This window comes from Buceros rhinoceros, unplaced genomic scaffold (assembly GCF_000710305.1).
Source record: "Buceros rhinoceros silvestris isolate BGI_N320 unplaced genomic scaffold, ASM71030v1 scaffold7595, whole genome shotgun sequence".
In the NCBI taxonomy this organism is placed as follows: domain Eukaryota; kingdom Metazoa; phylum Chordata; class Aves; order Bucerotiformes; family Bucerotidae; genus Buceros; species Buceros rhinoceros.
This window is the reverse complement of record NW_010412214.1, coordinates 58,593-74,163: the sequence shown is the minus strand read 5'-3', so window position 1 is coordinate 74,163 and position 15,571 is coordinate 58,593. Positions and strand designations below refer to the sequence as shown.

Sequence of the window (15,571 nt, the reverse complement as noted above, 5' to 3'; positions counted from 1 at the left end):
GTCCTTCTCTAGACACACTCCAGCACCGCAACGTCCTTCTTGTAGCAACAGGCTGAAAACTGGACACAGTGTTCGAGGTGTGGCCTCACCAGTGCTGAGTACAGGGGGACAATCTCTGCCTTAGTCCTGCTGGCCACACTACTGCTGATACAGGCCAGGATGCTGTTGGCCTTCTTGGCCACCTGGGCACACCGCTGGCTCACAGTCACATGGCTGTCCTTTTCCAGATCCTTTTCCGCCACCCTCCCCCAAGCCTATAGCACTGCAGGGGGTTGTTGTGGCACAAGTGCAGGACCCAGCACGAACCTTGTACCATTGGTCTTGGCCCATCGATCCAGCCTCTCCAGAACCTCCCAACTCACAAGCAGATCAACACTCCTGCCCAGCTTGGTAGTATAAGCTGAGACAGATGTCATTTCTACCAGCCAGGGCTGATCCAAATAATCTCTGTGTCGGCACAAAGCAGCCAGTGACTGTCCCTACCGACGTCTGCAAACAACTCATGCCTCTATTCAGCATGGCAATGCTGTCAAAACATACATTTCCACCAGCCGCAACCAGTACTGCGAGCTGCGGCCAAACACCACTTAATTCACAGCTCATGGGGCAGAAGTCAGTCCCCAAGGTGTCTTCTGTGTTAGCCTGCCCAGCCAGTGGGAATGCTGCTCCCAGCTTGGGCCGTTTTCCGTTCTTGGGAGCCTATAGGACACACAAGAGTAGGCATCGCATTCCAACATTCACCACAGCCAGAAGTGACCCCGAAGGAGCAGCGCCTGTGGGCTCACCCTCTCTAAGTGCCACATTTACAAAGGGGAGCAAGAAAAGACTCTTGAGTTGTCACCTCTTTTGGCCAAACAAGGACAAGCCAGACATGTTAGCTCAATGGTGACAGCCTCCAGGCATGCAGGAAGGAACCGCACAACTGACTCATGGAAACCAGCTTTGGGGAAGGACGGGGGAAATCACCTCTTTCACCACTCGTTTTGGCCACTGGATAATTCCCCCTTCCCCAAACAATTCCAGGACTTAGTCACACTGAATCAGGCTATGCCAGAGAGCAGGAGATAGGTCCATTTGCAGGACCAGTAAGTCAGTTTTTGAAAGTGCTTCTCCTTACCAGACAGCAAACAAACCCAAAGCTTGAAACACTAGAAAATTAAGAAGTTTTTTTTAAAAATCCTCCTGCAAATCTTGCAAGAGATGGCAGCAGCAGCAGGTCCAGGCTTGGTCAGCGTACGTGTCTGAGCAGCACCCTCTGTAGACCAGGAAAGCTCCTCACCCCGCTTTGCTGGGCAGCTCTGCTCTCCCCGAGCTGGCAGTCTGCTCCAGGCACCCTAAACACCATACTGCCCGCTGCAAGAAAGCGCGCTACAAAGCTGCCAGCTGCCTTCCGCGACTTGTCATGAAGGGGACCTTCTACAAACACTCATTCTTGCCAGGAACAGCATCATGTATCATTTCAATTAAAATTCATCGCTGGGGGAGGAGCAGGGAGGTGACAAAAGAATCGGTGTTTGCCTTCGCATTTACAGCAGTTTGTTTCCTCTCCATCTATCCTGTTGCACTGATGACACAAGTGTGACATCTGAGCAGCACCGAGCAAAAGAATGTGGAAGGAGGGGGATCCCCAGTGAGCAAAGGCTGCTCTTCCTTAAGAGGGCTCTGCTTGAAGGGAACCAGCTCGTTAAGACAAGGAAGTTTACTGTCTTCTCATACTCCACAGCGAGATGTGAAGAGCTTTAGCTGTGCAGCCTCGAGTGCCGGCTGTGAGAGTGTGAGTGGAAAGTGTGATTAGCGGGACAGGGGATGCCAGACCATGCAGAGTCACTTTCCAGCAACTGCTCTCAGCAGCTGAAGGGAACATCCACATCAGCACATCCTGCATGCGGCAACAACATTTCTTAGCCACCCTTCCCACTTCCCACATTTGCCTTTTCTCTGGCATCTCCACTTTATCAAGAAAAGGCACTCAGCCACCCAGCGCTTTTAGACTACCCGCTGCAAAGGCCGGTATCGGTGGTATCTGGCCTGGGCATGCCCGTGTTTGGGTCCCTGGAGGGCTGCAGTGGCTTTTGCCAAGACGTCACGGTCTTGCCTCTGAGCACAGGCAGGATGTTCTCGCATTGCTAAACCAGCATTACCCCTGCAGTGATGTGAAAGAGGGGAAACGGCAATTTCAGTAAGAAAGGGGTAGGAGGGAAGAACAAACAGGACAGACAGATCAGCTTAGTGCTTGGTAGAAGTGACGTGCCTCATACACCACCCCTGGGGATCGGGGCTTTCATCACTAGGCTGTACCTGAAATGTGGAGGAACTATTATTGCTCCACTCATTTCAGAACAGCGTGCTGCTCTCACAGATTGCACTGTGCCCCATGATTTCAAACACACACACTGGAAATGTATTTCTGAGTTAAGAAGAGTCACTAATGACACTAGAGAAGAAAAAAAAAAAAAAAAAAAAAAAAAAAAAAAAAAAAAAAAAAAATTACACTTTCAGACATTCAAGCCACAGTCTCTCCCTTCCCGCACCTCTCTGGGAAAGCGGTGTACCACAAATGCACGAAAAGCCATCTCAATTATCTCCATTTGCAAGAGGACTCTCGACACTGACGCTAGGATGAACACCACTGCCTCGTGTTCTAGCAGTTACCACATGGAAAATAGGACTCTGCTAAAAGTTACGGCCAGTTCCCTGGGAAGAGCAAGGGAGGTGCCACAATAAAGGTCTGTCAGGTGCGTAAGCGTGAAGCACTAGCAGCCAGCGTATGGTGAGTTCGGAGAAGCGAAAGGATGCACCTTGGCCATCTGCGAGTCAACAGCAGTCATTCAGATTCAACACACCATATTTTTTTAAAAAATATGATTTCCTACTTAGATTTATTTTTCCTTTAATAACACAGTTTAGCATTTCAGAGTTTGGCATTCTACACTCTTACACACTGTCCTCGTTTATTAGCATTTAAACACAAAAAGACATAGCAAGACCTCCAAACACAAATAAATACAAAAACACAATATACAATAAACTGAAATACAACATATAATAATGCTATCGGGAAATTAAGACATGTTGCTAATTTTTTTTTAATTATTATTTTAACAACATGGTTATTGCTGAGCAATAAATTATACATTTTAAAGTTGTTTTTCCCCCGTAAAAGAAAAGGACGAGAACCACTGGTTACCAGATCACTTGCACTGTATCCTTACAGCTATTGATAATTAAGACAGGCAGAATATACACAATCAAATGAGGTTGGCCTTCTTTGGTCTTTGTTTTTGATCATAAAACTGAACACAAGTGTACCGTTCACTGAAGAGTATGAGATTAAAGAAATGGATACACAAGTTTCAAACACAGTAATTTGTACAGTATTCTCAATCACTGATGTCTTTTCCATAGATATTTCTTACAGAATTTCTTGGAAACAAATGTCAGCTTTAGCTTTCCCGATTATTACGTTGTTCCATGCGTCTTAAAGGTTATCCTACTTGTCTATGAGAAATGGACCTACGTTTAGCCCATCATCTCCTAATGGGGTATTTTTCACAGCTCTCTAGTCACCACTAAATCATTGGAGTTTTACACCTCGTAGAAAAAATCCTGAACTTCCCCCGTTGTTTTTTTTCTATAAAACTGAAAAAAATTTATAAACCAAACAACAACTATAAGAAAAACAAAATAGGTGGATCACATGATGCATCAGCAACGATGGAAGCTTGTACCTTCCCATTCCACAAGTACAGATTATACAACTCTCTGCCAGTGATGCAGGTCATAGTTGGAAGATGTGTCCTTTCACCTGTGAGCTATATTCAGATCCAAAGCTCAGAACACTACGCAAGAAAATGACCTTTACGAATGATAATGCTGGTTTATCTCAGTAACCCTTAGACAGAGTCAAATTTTATCACTACGCATCGCACTGCCAGCAATGGAGCGTGTGAACACCGGCATTGCTAAGAAGTTAAAAAGTCCTTGCAGAACTGGCAACCAAATTAAAAGCTTAGTTCCAAAGGACCAAAAACACAAACACCACATAGAGACAACAAACCCTTCCCTAAACGGGTAGGTTAGTAAGCCACAGAGTTGGGATCCAGATTTGAATTCCACATCAAGTCTGGGATGTTTGGATCCAGGATTTTGGTTCAGGTGCTTCTCTGTGAAATTTAGAACTTATTTGAACCCTAAGGAACTAATCCTAACTTGGAGAGAAAAAAAATCTAAACAAACATAGCCTTGTATCTACACTAACATCATGAAATGGAAGACAGAAGCCGCAGTCTTGACCAGAAAGTAGAAGAGGAATAGGAATAGTCAGATCCCTTACTTATTGTATATGTCTACTCTTCTAAACGTTAAGAGGATGTCCCTGAATCAGCAGTTCAAAGTTTTCCACAACCCTCTTATCTGGTGCTTCTCAGCAAAGGCCTGGATCGAGAGGCAGAAAGTACAATTAAGCCCTCCACAGTTTGGTTTAAAGAAAAAGGGAGAAAGCCCCACAAGAAAGAAATGGTCAGTCATGCCACAGGCTGGTAGAACAAGGATGAAACCACTTCACTTTAAAACGGTGTTTTCCCTCCTCAGTTAAGAGGAGCATCAATCAGATGAGACGTGCTTCGAGGGGTGAGTCGGAACAAAGAGAGCAGGACACACATTTGCTGCAGTTATTCACACCGAGTAAGTGAGCAACGTCTGGGCTACCACACACTACAACCCCAAATCACGACAGCTTGTATGTTTAATTCTAGCCCTTACTGTCCTGACGTGGGTCTTTCAGGTATGTCAACTTGGTTTTCGGTTCCTTGAAGGGACAAAAGTATTAAAAGTATTAAAAGAGTAAAACCTAGTGATTCGAAGGTAACAACACTAGGGAACTGGAACCCCTCGTTCAGTCCTGGCTCCAGGAGCTTCTTTTCGTGACTCTGGGCAAGTCACTTCACATCTCACCCTCGATTTCTTTTCTCCAGAAAAGACAAATAGCACTTGCTAGAAGAACAAAACATCTGCAGATGCAAAGTGCTTCCTGCACTGAACATGGCACTAAAAACTACTCTTGGCCAGACCGAATTCCCAAACCGATCATTTTTATTGCAGTAGCTATGATTTCTACGTCATCCAGAATATAGAGGTATTGACTGAACAGGACAGACATTCCAGGAAGAGGTCCAGCTGCTTTTTCCTGTCTTTTGTTCACAAATTAAAGGAAAGAATTTCCAATTAACAAGTTGCCCATCAGTATGTTTGTTTAAAATACAGGAGCCTTCCAGTTACTGGAGTATGAGGAAGGACGTGTGTCCTAGATGACATTCCAAGGTCTTCAGAAAGGCTAAACAAACTGTTTGCTATATACAGGTCTTCAAAACTGGAAGATGTGAATCCACAGTTTGCCCTTAGCCAAGATCCTTCCTTAGCAGCAGCAAGTTATATTTGCATCAACTGATCAAGTATGACTTGGAGGAAAGCGTTTTCTTTCATCACTTGTATGTTAAGACTTTGCATATATACGTACATGCATGTCTGTGTGTATATGTATGTACCTACACACGCACGAGTAATTTACAGAGCAAAAACTAAGAGATTAGGTATGCAACCCAAGAATTTTCCCCCCTCACCTATTTGTATATTTGCATAGTTAAATCTTATCAAGGCATCAATATTGCAGTCACATTTTTAACTCTTCTGCGGTGCAGGCAACTTTTCTTGTCACTTCCTACAGGCTTCTCTGTCTTGGACCAAACAGCACCAATGTTTTAAAAACAATACAAAACAACAACAGAAACGCTGGGTTGTTGGTGAAATGCCTATCCCACTGATGGAATACAGATACAAATAGGTGGTAGCTTTTAAACTCCATCTCAGCAAGCCATAACCATGGCAAGCTGAGAAACACCAGAGAAACAATCACAACCTAACGTTCACGGGTTCAACACTTAAGTTACAACTAACACAAATCCCTATTACCTTTGCATTTGAGAAATTCACCAGGCACAGGAACAGGCACGTATCTTCAAGTTTCCTTTTCCAAGTAGGAAAACCCATGGGAAAAGGAAATAAACTGTATTTCAGATTTATGAGAATGTTAACACGTTACCCACAACGTTGTTTTCCATCGAAATTACCCATCATCCCCTTTTCCTATTGCACATTCTCTTTGTGAAGGACAACATGTACAGTACAAGGCTGAAATCAACATTGCATATTGTAAGTCAGCAGTTGAAGGTGTACCATGTAGACAGTAACTGAAACAAGACCCCTTTAATCAGATCAGAGAAGTAACGCAGACATGGTCATGCATCACAATCGCAGATTGGTCTTTAAACACCCAAATAGTTTCATCCTGTTTAGAATTCAAGACTTTCTAGGTAACAGATGGGCTCACCCTGTGCCGAAGAGCATACAAAAAGGGCAACGTCCAGATTGGCTCACACTGGAATCTCCCTAGAGAAAGCCAGAAACAGAAGAGGCTTGTATGTAACTTGGAGCATCATCGTTAAGAAAGAATACCAGCAAGAGACTTCAGTTGTGCACTGCTAAGAATTACTAAGCAGAGGAAAAAAAGGTTCCAAAGAAACTCTGTTCAAAGTAATGCAAACACTCTGAGACCCCCTGCAATAACGGCACACCACAGGAGTTAGCCAGGATTCAAGAGTTTATCTGGGGGCAGACTGCTGCCCCATGAATCACCTTAAACAGACAGGCCCTAGAAAACATTGGCTATCTGGGTCAGGAACACACAGATGAGAAAAAGTTAAATAATTTAAAGTGTTGAGTAAAGCACCAGGTACCTTTTCCTTTCAATTTAGAGAATATACAGTGGCCTTGTTTTCACAAAATGCTACATACTCCTTGCTGGAAAGCAGAAGAAACCGATTTCTATGTACACAGTAAGAACTCTACAGAGATGGCCCGCGAGTTCTGCGGAGAAAGGGGTGTTACAGTCAAGGCTTCAGGTATTCCACAGCAGGCGGTGTCTACGTTTGTGTAGCAAGATCCTGGATTTCACAGTACGCAGGGTTGGCAAACTGCAAATTCTCTGGCAGCTTCATGTAGTTTTAAAAAATAAGTGCAGTAGGCCTCCATTTTATTAACTGTGATAAAAAGCATATATGCAAAAATATTTTTATATCGATAGCACATTACTGCATTATAAAAGCTGCCCAAGTGAAGCTGAAGATTGTGGCAGCTGGTGCTTTTGGCACTTGGGAGATGTGGAAAGCAGCATAGAGATCTGTGAAATACAACAGTGACTGATGTTTCTGCTACAGTGATTGGCATTAATATAGTTAGCAGTGTTCACATTTAAACTTCTCTATGAAGTTTGAGTCAATATCCCAAACAAGAGGAGATATTCAGATCTCTTAAAGCTACTAGTTTAGGCTGTGTGCAGACTCAGGAAGACTTCCCTATTAGTTTACACTTTTCGCATGTTTCAAAGTCCTCTTTTCATCACAAAGGCTGGAAACACTTTTTTCCTCCTCTTCTAAAGAGCCTGGATTTAGAAAAACAATTCTGTCACAGGAGTTGGAAACTGTAGTCACAAATCTGCAGAATATGCTGGGCCCTACTTATAGTAGAAATCTCCTCCAAGTCCCAGATTGAAACAGGATATAAACTGTTTTGAGATGGCCAAACGGTTTCATTTAAGTTTACAAGACATGCGTTAGCAATGGGAGGAGAGTCCTTTGGACATTTCCACTTGGGAATCCTGTTTTCAGTAAAATTCTGTGATGCACAAACACAAAAGCTCAGCTGCCCACATTCACAATTATTAAAATGACACAAGTCGAGCGAACCGTCGCCCTGAAGCGTAAGTGATGGGTTTGCTTATGCAGCCTGCATAAAACTGCAAGTGCCATATAATTATATCTAGAGATATAGAGATGCGGGTATATCTATAGATATTTATCTCTTGTGCAGAACGTCCTCCTTCCGTGCTAGAAATCAAATGCTAGCACAAGCCTCCATATTTGAGCTTGCACCTGTTGACAGCGATGTACCATAAAGGGAGTACAGTACCTGGACGATGGAAGGCAAGAAAAGGAAGACAGGTTGCTGCTGACAGTGGTGACGGTCAGCAGCAGGCAGTATTCTAGCAGGTGCCTGGAAAACCCATGAAGACCACTTAGCATGCATTGTGTATTCATAAATAGTTTTTGCAGGCACTGTGTGTGAAGGCACAGCCAAAAAAGACAACAGCAAAGACAAGCTGAAATACAACGGCATGAACTCAACTGCACCTTAGACAAAAACTGTGACTATGCCTCCAAAAGCAGAAAACTGATACAACCTGACATGAAAGGCTGAGACGCAACATTTTCTCTCAAGCCCACGAAGGCTAAAAACACAGTGGTGCAAGTTCGCTCTGCCTAAGCGGTTCTTGGATTTTAAAGAGCACCACAGTCAGGCTGTGTCTCTAGACTTGCTTGTCACAGGCTATTAAACAGAAGCAGATGAACACAGCAGGCTGCAATCAGCACGTTTCAGGGCTAGCAAATGCTCTCCACTGCAGTTCAGGCTGTTACAAGAAAGAAGCCTGTGCATTACCTCTTAGGATGCTGCTATGAAAAGCCATCATGAGCGTATACTTTCACAGCCCACAGAGTTCTCAGATGGGTCCATTTCAAGTGATGCCACCTTACAACCACAGGCATTAGAGGAGAAATGTTGCCTGCCTTCACGGTGGCCATGGAGACTGTCTAGTCCAAGCTCCATAGGAGCACTGAGCATAACGTTTTGGCACCTGAATAAGATGGATTCCACCATGGCCAAGCCATAGAAGCTCCAGAAACCAAAGAAATGGGCTTTGGCTTCTAATTTGTACATCGCAAAGTACCTAAGGGCTCTGAAGAAAAGGCTAAACATTATGCCTAAAGTCCAATTAAACTACCATTTCAGATATCAGAATTAATCTGAATAAAAAGCTATGGTTTATAAGCAGCACAGCACATCTAAGGCACATGTATGCATGCAAGCCACCGTCACTATATTAAGACATTGCTGATTTGTCCTTAAGAAGCAATGGCTGCTAGTACAGAACAAACATAGAGGCTTTTTTCAGCACTAATCCTCCTCCCCAATACTGAAAATACTATATACTGCTGACAGCATAATGTGCAACATATATAGCTTGGTTGGAAAGCATGGGGCAGAACTTTAAAAAATGTACAGGATTCCGTTTAGAACTCCAAAGTTCAACAAATGCCCTATTTTAGGGTGAAAACAATTATAAATCTGATAATGATGCACAGCATCCATGAGTGATTTTTCCTTAATTTTGAAATAGTGTCATTAACTACGACATATATTGTAGGTTTACATTTCTAAAGAGAAATAACAGAATTGAATAGTTTGTTTTCCTATCACAAGTGATAACCAGTGTTTGATATCTTCTATTTTTCTTCCAAGAAATATCAGTCTATCAACAGTTTTAAAATAAAATGTTTTCTTGTAACAATAGAACTTTAAATAAAAATATGATTTTGATTCAGATACTTTTGAGAAGACATGGATACTTTTCCAAGATCTTCTGACAAAGTAATTATTAAAACAGAGACCAGATGAGGCCTTAAAAAGACAATATACTATATTTCAGACAAGATTGCACCTCAGTTTTTCAAATAATATCATAATCGCAACATTACTTCATAATTTCTTCTTTTAACATGCTGACAATTTCCAGCTAGCCCACGTGTGAAGTTTCTTTTGTTTTTGTATTCTAGCTTAAAGAAATAAAAGTCAGTAATTTATTCAGCACATACTGTATATGTCTTTTCACCTCCAATTGACTCGATCATTAATAAGTTAAAAAAAAAAATCCTCTCTGACCATAATCATTATCCTCGTGAGGGATAAGGGATTCTTCAGAGCTTAAGTGTTGCTAGTTCTATTAAAAAATATACCATGGTATGATTTCTTAATGTGTTGCTACTTTCGCAATTGGACCCTATGCAGTTATGCCTTCAAAACTCTTCCATCTTCCACAAGGTGGTTCTGTGAGCTTTAGGACCTCTGATTGAAGACAAACTGATATAAAACCCCCAAACGGAGTTGTCTCCTGTTTAATCTGCCTCCCCCATTGTATGTCAGGGGTCTGGTAGATCCGATGTATCCACTATGACTTTAATAAAAATAGTATCATCTTTAATATACGTTCCATTCTCTAGAACAGTTTGAGCCACAAAGACTGGGCAGCCAGATGCAATGTTCATTTCTCCAGTTGGCTTCTTGAAACTGCTGCTGTTTGGATCTGGCTTGAAAGCATCTCCTAAGTGGCGTCGAGACGGTCCCTGATCCATTAGCATGAGAGTCACTTTCTGTTTAAAGGGCCAAGGAAGCAACGCATCATATTCTCCACGCATTATGACAAAAAACAGCGACAAGTGCGTCCCCTTTCCCATGCCATCTCCATTAAGGTAAACTCTGGCACACATCTTGTAGCCAAAGTATCCAGTGTAAAAGGGTTGGCTGTACAAGGACAGAGTCTTCCCCATGACTGCCTCTTGCTTCCGACGTTTATAATCTCGGATTTTCCAAATTAATACTCCATTGTAACTGGCAGTTTCTAGAACTTGGAATCGGAGGTCCATGTCAGCCAGCCGAATATCATGAACACTCAGCATCTGATCGTGTCTGCTCAGCTGCGTCTCTAGTAAGCCTGTTAAAAAATGGAAAGGATGTAGGTAAGAAAAGTGGTTTGGTTTTTTTTTTAAAAGACTGTAAAAAAAAAATCAATCACCAGTGCTGCTATTGTAGACAAAACCCATTTTCCTCCTCAAGAACCAGTCCATTCAAGCCACTGATGAAGCAATTTCCAGAGACAACAGTTTGCCAGCTAGTATCTACGTTAACTGGAATTTTTACAAACACGGGTGTTAATCACACACGCAGTAAAAGTCAAATATTCAAATAATCTACATAATTTTTGTCTGGTCACTAAACAATATAACTACAGAGGCTTCCACCTTTTGAGAGGAGACGTGGTAGCATTATCTGTAGACTGCTATTAGCAGTGAAGACCTTGGAAGTGGTCACACTTATGTAATTGCTCTGAAATTCAGAATTGCTGCTGATCACTCAAAATATTCTTCTCAGACACTACTTGTTTCAGAAGCGTAGTGATGTTACCATGTCTAAAGTTCATCATAAAACAACAGAAAATTTCTTAGCTCTGTATTATGTGGTCAATTACTTCGTTTGGAGGGAGAGCTGTTTTGGATGCCCTTCATGTGAACGTGTTACTCTTTGCACATTGCCAAAACTGGTCAGCATACAGGACTGAGAAGCAGATGAATTCACAAGGCAGGTTTGTTTTCTACAGATCTATTTAAATCTTAATTTCTTTGTCCCAGTCATTTAAACACTTACATACAATCTACATTATCTTGCTAAACTCCAGTTTCCACTTTATTCATCAAGCATGACAACAGCCTTATTCTCAAGTAGATCTCACAGTTTTCTTTGCATCAAATATACCTCTGTTAGAAATACCGGGACAAGTGGTTTCAGGTGGATAACCACACTGGAGATCCATTCATGGGGAAGAAGAGTAGAAGACAACTTGTCAGTACACTGAGAATATATTTAAAGAAGCTGCTGAAAGCTATTAGCTGTTAAAGATCAATTGAGGAAACTATTTACAACGAACTAACACTGTAACCAAGACAAGGCTCAAGAAAGCAATATAAAAGACAAGAATCAAGCTTAAGAAACAGCATGGAAACAATGCCACATCATTAACAAAGGGATTATGCAGTTTCCTGTTAAAAAAAACAAGGGGGGAAAAAAAAAAAAATCAGCATTATTGATGCTTTCACATATCGGCCACAACAGGAGTGCCATTTAGAGGACACCATTTCTCTCTTGACAGCACTGCTGAGTACCTTCAGTCCACTGTGCTTACACTTACTTGTATTTCGAGCTCCTTGCCCTGCAGTTTTATCAACACTTTCCAGCTCTGTCACTCTGTTCTGGAGAGATTCTACACTGCTCTTCATGCTGTCAGCCTCCTCCCAGTTCTGTCGGAAGGGACGGATTTCTTTGTCCAGTTCTTTCAGTTTCTCTGCTTGACTGTCTATCACTCGCTTTATAAAACAGTAATTTACAAGTTAAAATAACAAAAAGACATTAATTTATGCAAATTAAACAAGGATTATATATTGGCAATAAGATGCATTTCCAATATAAAGAAGTTTCAACTTATGTCAAGTACTTTAATAACACAAACTTTGAAAATTTAGAGGAATAGCCCAAGTATTAACAAAACACTTATAAAACTCCTTAGTGCTACGTAGGCATTAATACTAGAGCACTATCAGAATTATCAACGCATTTTTAAAAAGGAATTTTTAGTGTGTTCTTGACTAAATTAAAAAAATCCCCACCTTTCAATGCAAGAACAATATTCTGAATGTCTCCTTTACTGATATTATGGGCTGATGTTTGCTAGGTTTCACGTCAGATTACTTAAGCAACAAAACACAGGCACAACGACTTCCCATGGTGTCAATCAAGTGTCTGCTCATGTGCATGTGTTTATCAATGGGCAACAGCAAAATAACTCACCCCTCCAGAAAAACACCAGTACTCTTGCACACATGTAACAGGTGTACGTATATAAGCAGGTCCAGCATTATTAGCAAGCTCTGAGCTCACATGAATCAGTTATCAAAGCCTAAATTATTATGAATTATTACATGCCCATAACCATAGTAGAAGCTGCAAGAGTGTAAAGTAAAACCACCACTTCTGTCCTGTTAAGCACTTCTAAAATTGCCACCCTTACTTCCTAAACTGAGTAAGCCATGAGTTCTGGAGGTGCTTGCTGCTTGAGTCTTTTTAAGAAAACAAAGGAAAAAAACCCATTGATTTTGAAAAGGCATGAAATAATACCCAAGAAATTAAATTATATAGAAAGGCTGGTATTCTCTGAAAGAGGACATTGCAAGCACCTCAGTATATAATGAATATAAAGGAGAACGTTTCCCAGTGCACCTCAAATCTGATGCAAGAAATACATAGCACTTTACATGATCAGAGCTAATTTGGACTAGCAGGAATTTTAGCCAGAACCTCATAATCAGTTGAGAAGTTCAAATAACACACGAGACAAGAAACTACTTTTGCTACCACCTACAGTTAAATTCCAAATCTAACTTTATCATCATATAGTGCCAACATGTGTAAAAATGATTTTTCACTTCTTAAAAAAAAAGTAGCAGTTGAGTACAAAACAAGAAAATAAAGTTATTTTGCATTTGCCTTTTGGTTAGCCACGTGGATTCAATGTTCCCCACTGATGGGGAAAACCCTTCTGCCTCACACAACCTTCATTTCCCCTTTTAGGCATTTGCTTTTAATCATGTGGTTTCAGTTATACTGGAAGGCTGCAACGATTAATTGAAAGCTGTCAGTTTGATAAGCCAACTAGCAAAACCATGTTCGAGGTATGTTTTATTTTGTTATGTCTCAAAGCCACTGAGTAATCTAACATATTTCAAGATAAGCTATTTCTATGCTGGTGGTTAAAAACAAGCTTATATATCTCACTGGCAAGACCAGGACTTTGTGGAGGAAAGCTGTGTACTGAATCATAAATGCAGGGGTATGGCCCCATTAAACAGATTAAACAACTTGCCTGGATGTACTAATCATTTAGCTACCAACACAGTCACACCCTCTCACTCGGACTGATGTAATCAGAAAATAAAACAGGGAAGGGCTGTTAGCTATACATATAAAAGGAAACACACCAGGGAATGGCCTGAATGAATGTCTTAAGAGCAGAGCCACAAGATTTGCCCATTAGTTCACAATTAACAAGCACAAGTAAACTCAAGGTGTGCCCAAGTCTGACCTTTTTCCTCTATCACACAAAGTATGAACTCTCCAAGGCTAGAACAATAACGTGGTCATGGGTTTGTACAGTGCTTCCCACAGAAGTGCTCTCATTTCCCACTGGGACCTCTTGGCACTAACACAGTATCTAATAAAATAAATAAATATATTTTAAACAGTGGTAAAGCTGCAGAAGAACTGTAAGCTATTCTTCCTCTGGGAGAAGTTTACTGAAAGTAAACTAGGGACCAACTTCTCTCCATTAACCTGTGTGCAACATTCTACCTTTTTGTGCACGCGCAACCAATTCTGGGTTTTAGCTGCTTCTACCACACAACCACCAATGTGTAGTATTTGATCTCCTGTACCTCTTTGTGACAATTCAAGAGATACAGAATAATTAGAAACAGACTTGTATTCCATTTTTAAAAAGCGGTGGGATCTTCATCTTTTTGCCCTACAGGGAGTCAACCTCCCTCATGCTGGGAGATATTGATGTACTAAATCCGAATTTAATGCAGCAGTGGAGAATTTCACTCTAATTATTCCATTAGAAAGCACACAGATGTCTCACACTGTACTCATAAATTTTCAAATAGGTATCAATTTTCTGCATACTCATTTTATTCCAGCAACTGACCTCTCCAGATCATTAGTCCAGAGTTATGTGCCTGGGGAGCCATTGAGGGCTCTTCTTGATGTTAAATTTCATCTAGGTTTTGTTTGGTATTTCTAATAAACAATTTTCAGAATTTTAGCACTATTATTACTACAAGAATTTTAAAAGTGTCATGAGGAACTGAAGAAAGTTGTATTTGCAGTTTTCTCTCTTTCAGATGCTCTTAACGGACCTTTCCATTGCAACTGATAGAGCAGTATCGAAAACCTACAGAACACACTAGAAAAGGAACCAAAAGTACTACTTGACTGGGGAAGCAAATCATACATCCTCCTCCTCTGAAGGAATGTATTACCAATCAAATAATTTCATATTCATAAGGTCATTGCTTCTTGTGCCTTTAAGTACCTCATCTCCACTCTCAGCTTAAGACTTGGCTTACTAATATGCTTCCATATATTCATAAGACAGACTGGATGTGAAAGTTCCTTTCCACAGCACAGCAGCTGAAAAAGTACCGCATAGTCTCTTGGTAAAAACACTTTCCCTAGACACCAAGATATAGAAAATTAATCTGAATCAAACGATCTCAAGGTTGAGGTTCCTGCCAGTGTGCAGACACCTCTGATGAATTTACACTACCTGTGTTAAATGCTTCACAGTGCAGACGACACCAGGCAGCGAAACCGCTGTTCCCAAGGCAAAGAAGGTTCTATGACAACTAATTCTGAAACTGTACTCGAAATTGCCAGCATGCACAGGACTTGGAGGACTAAGCAATTGTGTTTGACCAGACGTGAATTGGCTACTTCTACAGTATAAATATCTGTGGCTTTTGTACAGCCATGGCTGCTCAACACAACCCAGAACAGCTCGCAGCATGTAACCGATTTCTTCAACTGCTAGCTGGCAATGGAAGGAGACTAATCATATTGTCCAGGGAAAAACAAATTGAGGTGTGTTTCCAGGATGCCCTTAACAACCTGACTGAACCAGGAAGTTCCAGTAAGCGGAAGTAATCAGGCTGAAATAGCTGTAAAACAGAGTCTGACTTAGAATAACCACACTAAAATAGCTGGTGAGAAGTAGTAAAGACGAAGTGGGGGGGGGGGG

General features: G+C 41.3%; 1 protein-coding gene across 3 annotated transcripts in view; it reads right to left on the bottom strand.

Annotated features, from left to right (window-relative positions):
* Nucleotides 1–9,571: 9,571 nt before the first annotated feature.
* TRAF3 (TNF receptor-associated factor 3) overlaps nucleotides 9,572–15,571 on the bottom strand; it is a 27,805-nt gene continuing 21,805 nt past the window's right edge. For all 3 annotated transcript variants that reach the window (XM_010136295.1, XM_010136296.1, XM_010136298.1), the window contains 2 exons: nucleotides 11,912–12,086; nucleotides 9,572–10,660 (listed from right to left, as the gene is read on the bottom strand). In XM_010136295.1, coding sequence (XP_010134597.1) covers nucleotides 10,089–10,660; nucleotides 11,912–12,086 — 747 coding nt within the window. In that variant the 3' untranslated portion in view covers nucleotides 9,572–10,088. The remainder of the gene's footprint in view (nucleotides 10,661–11,911; nucleotides 12,087–15,571) is intronic.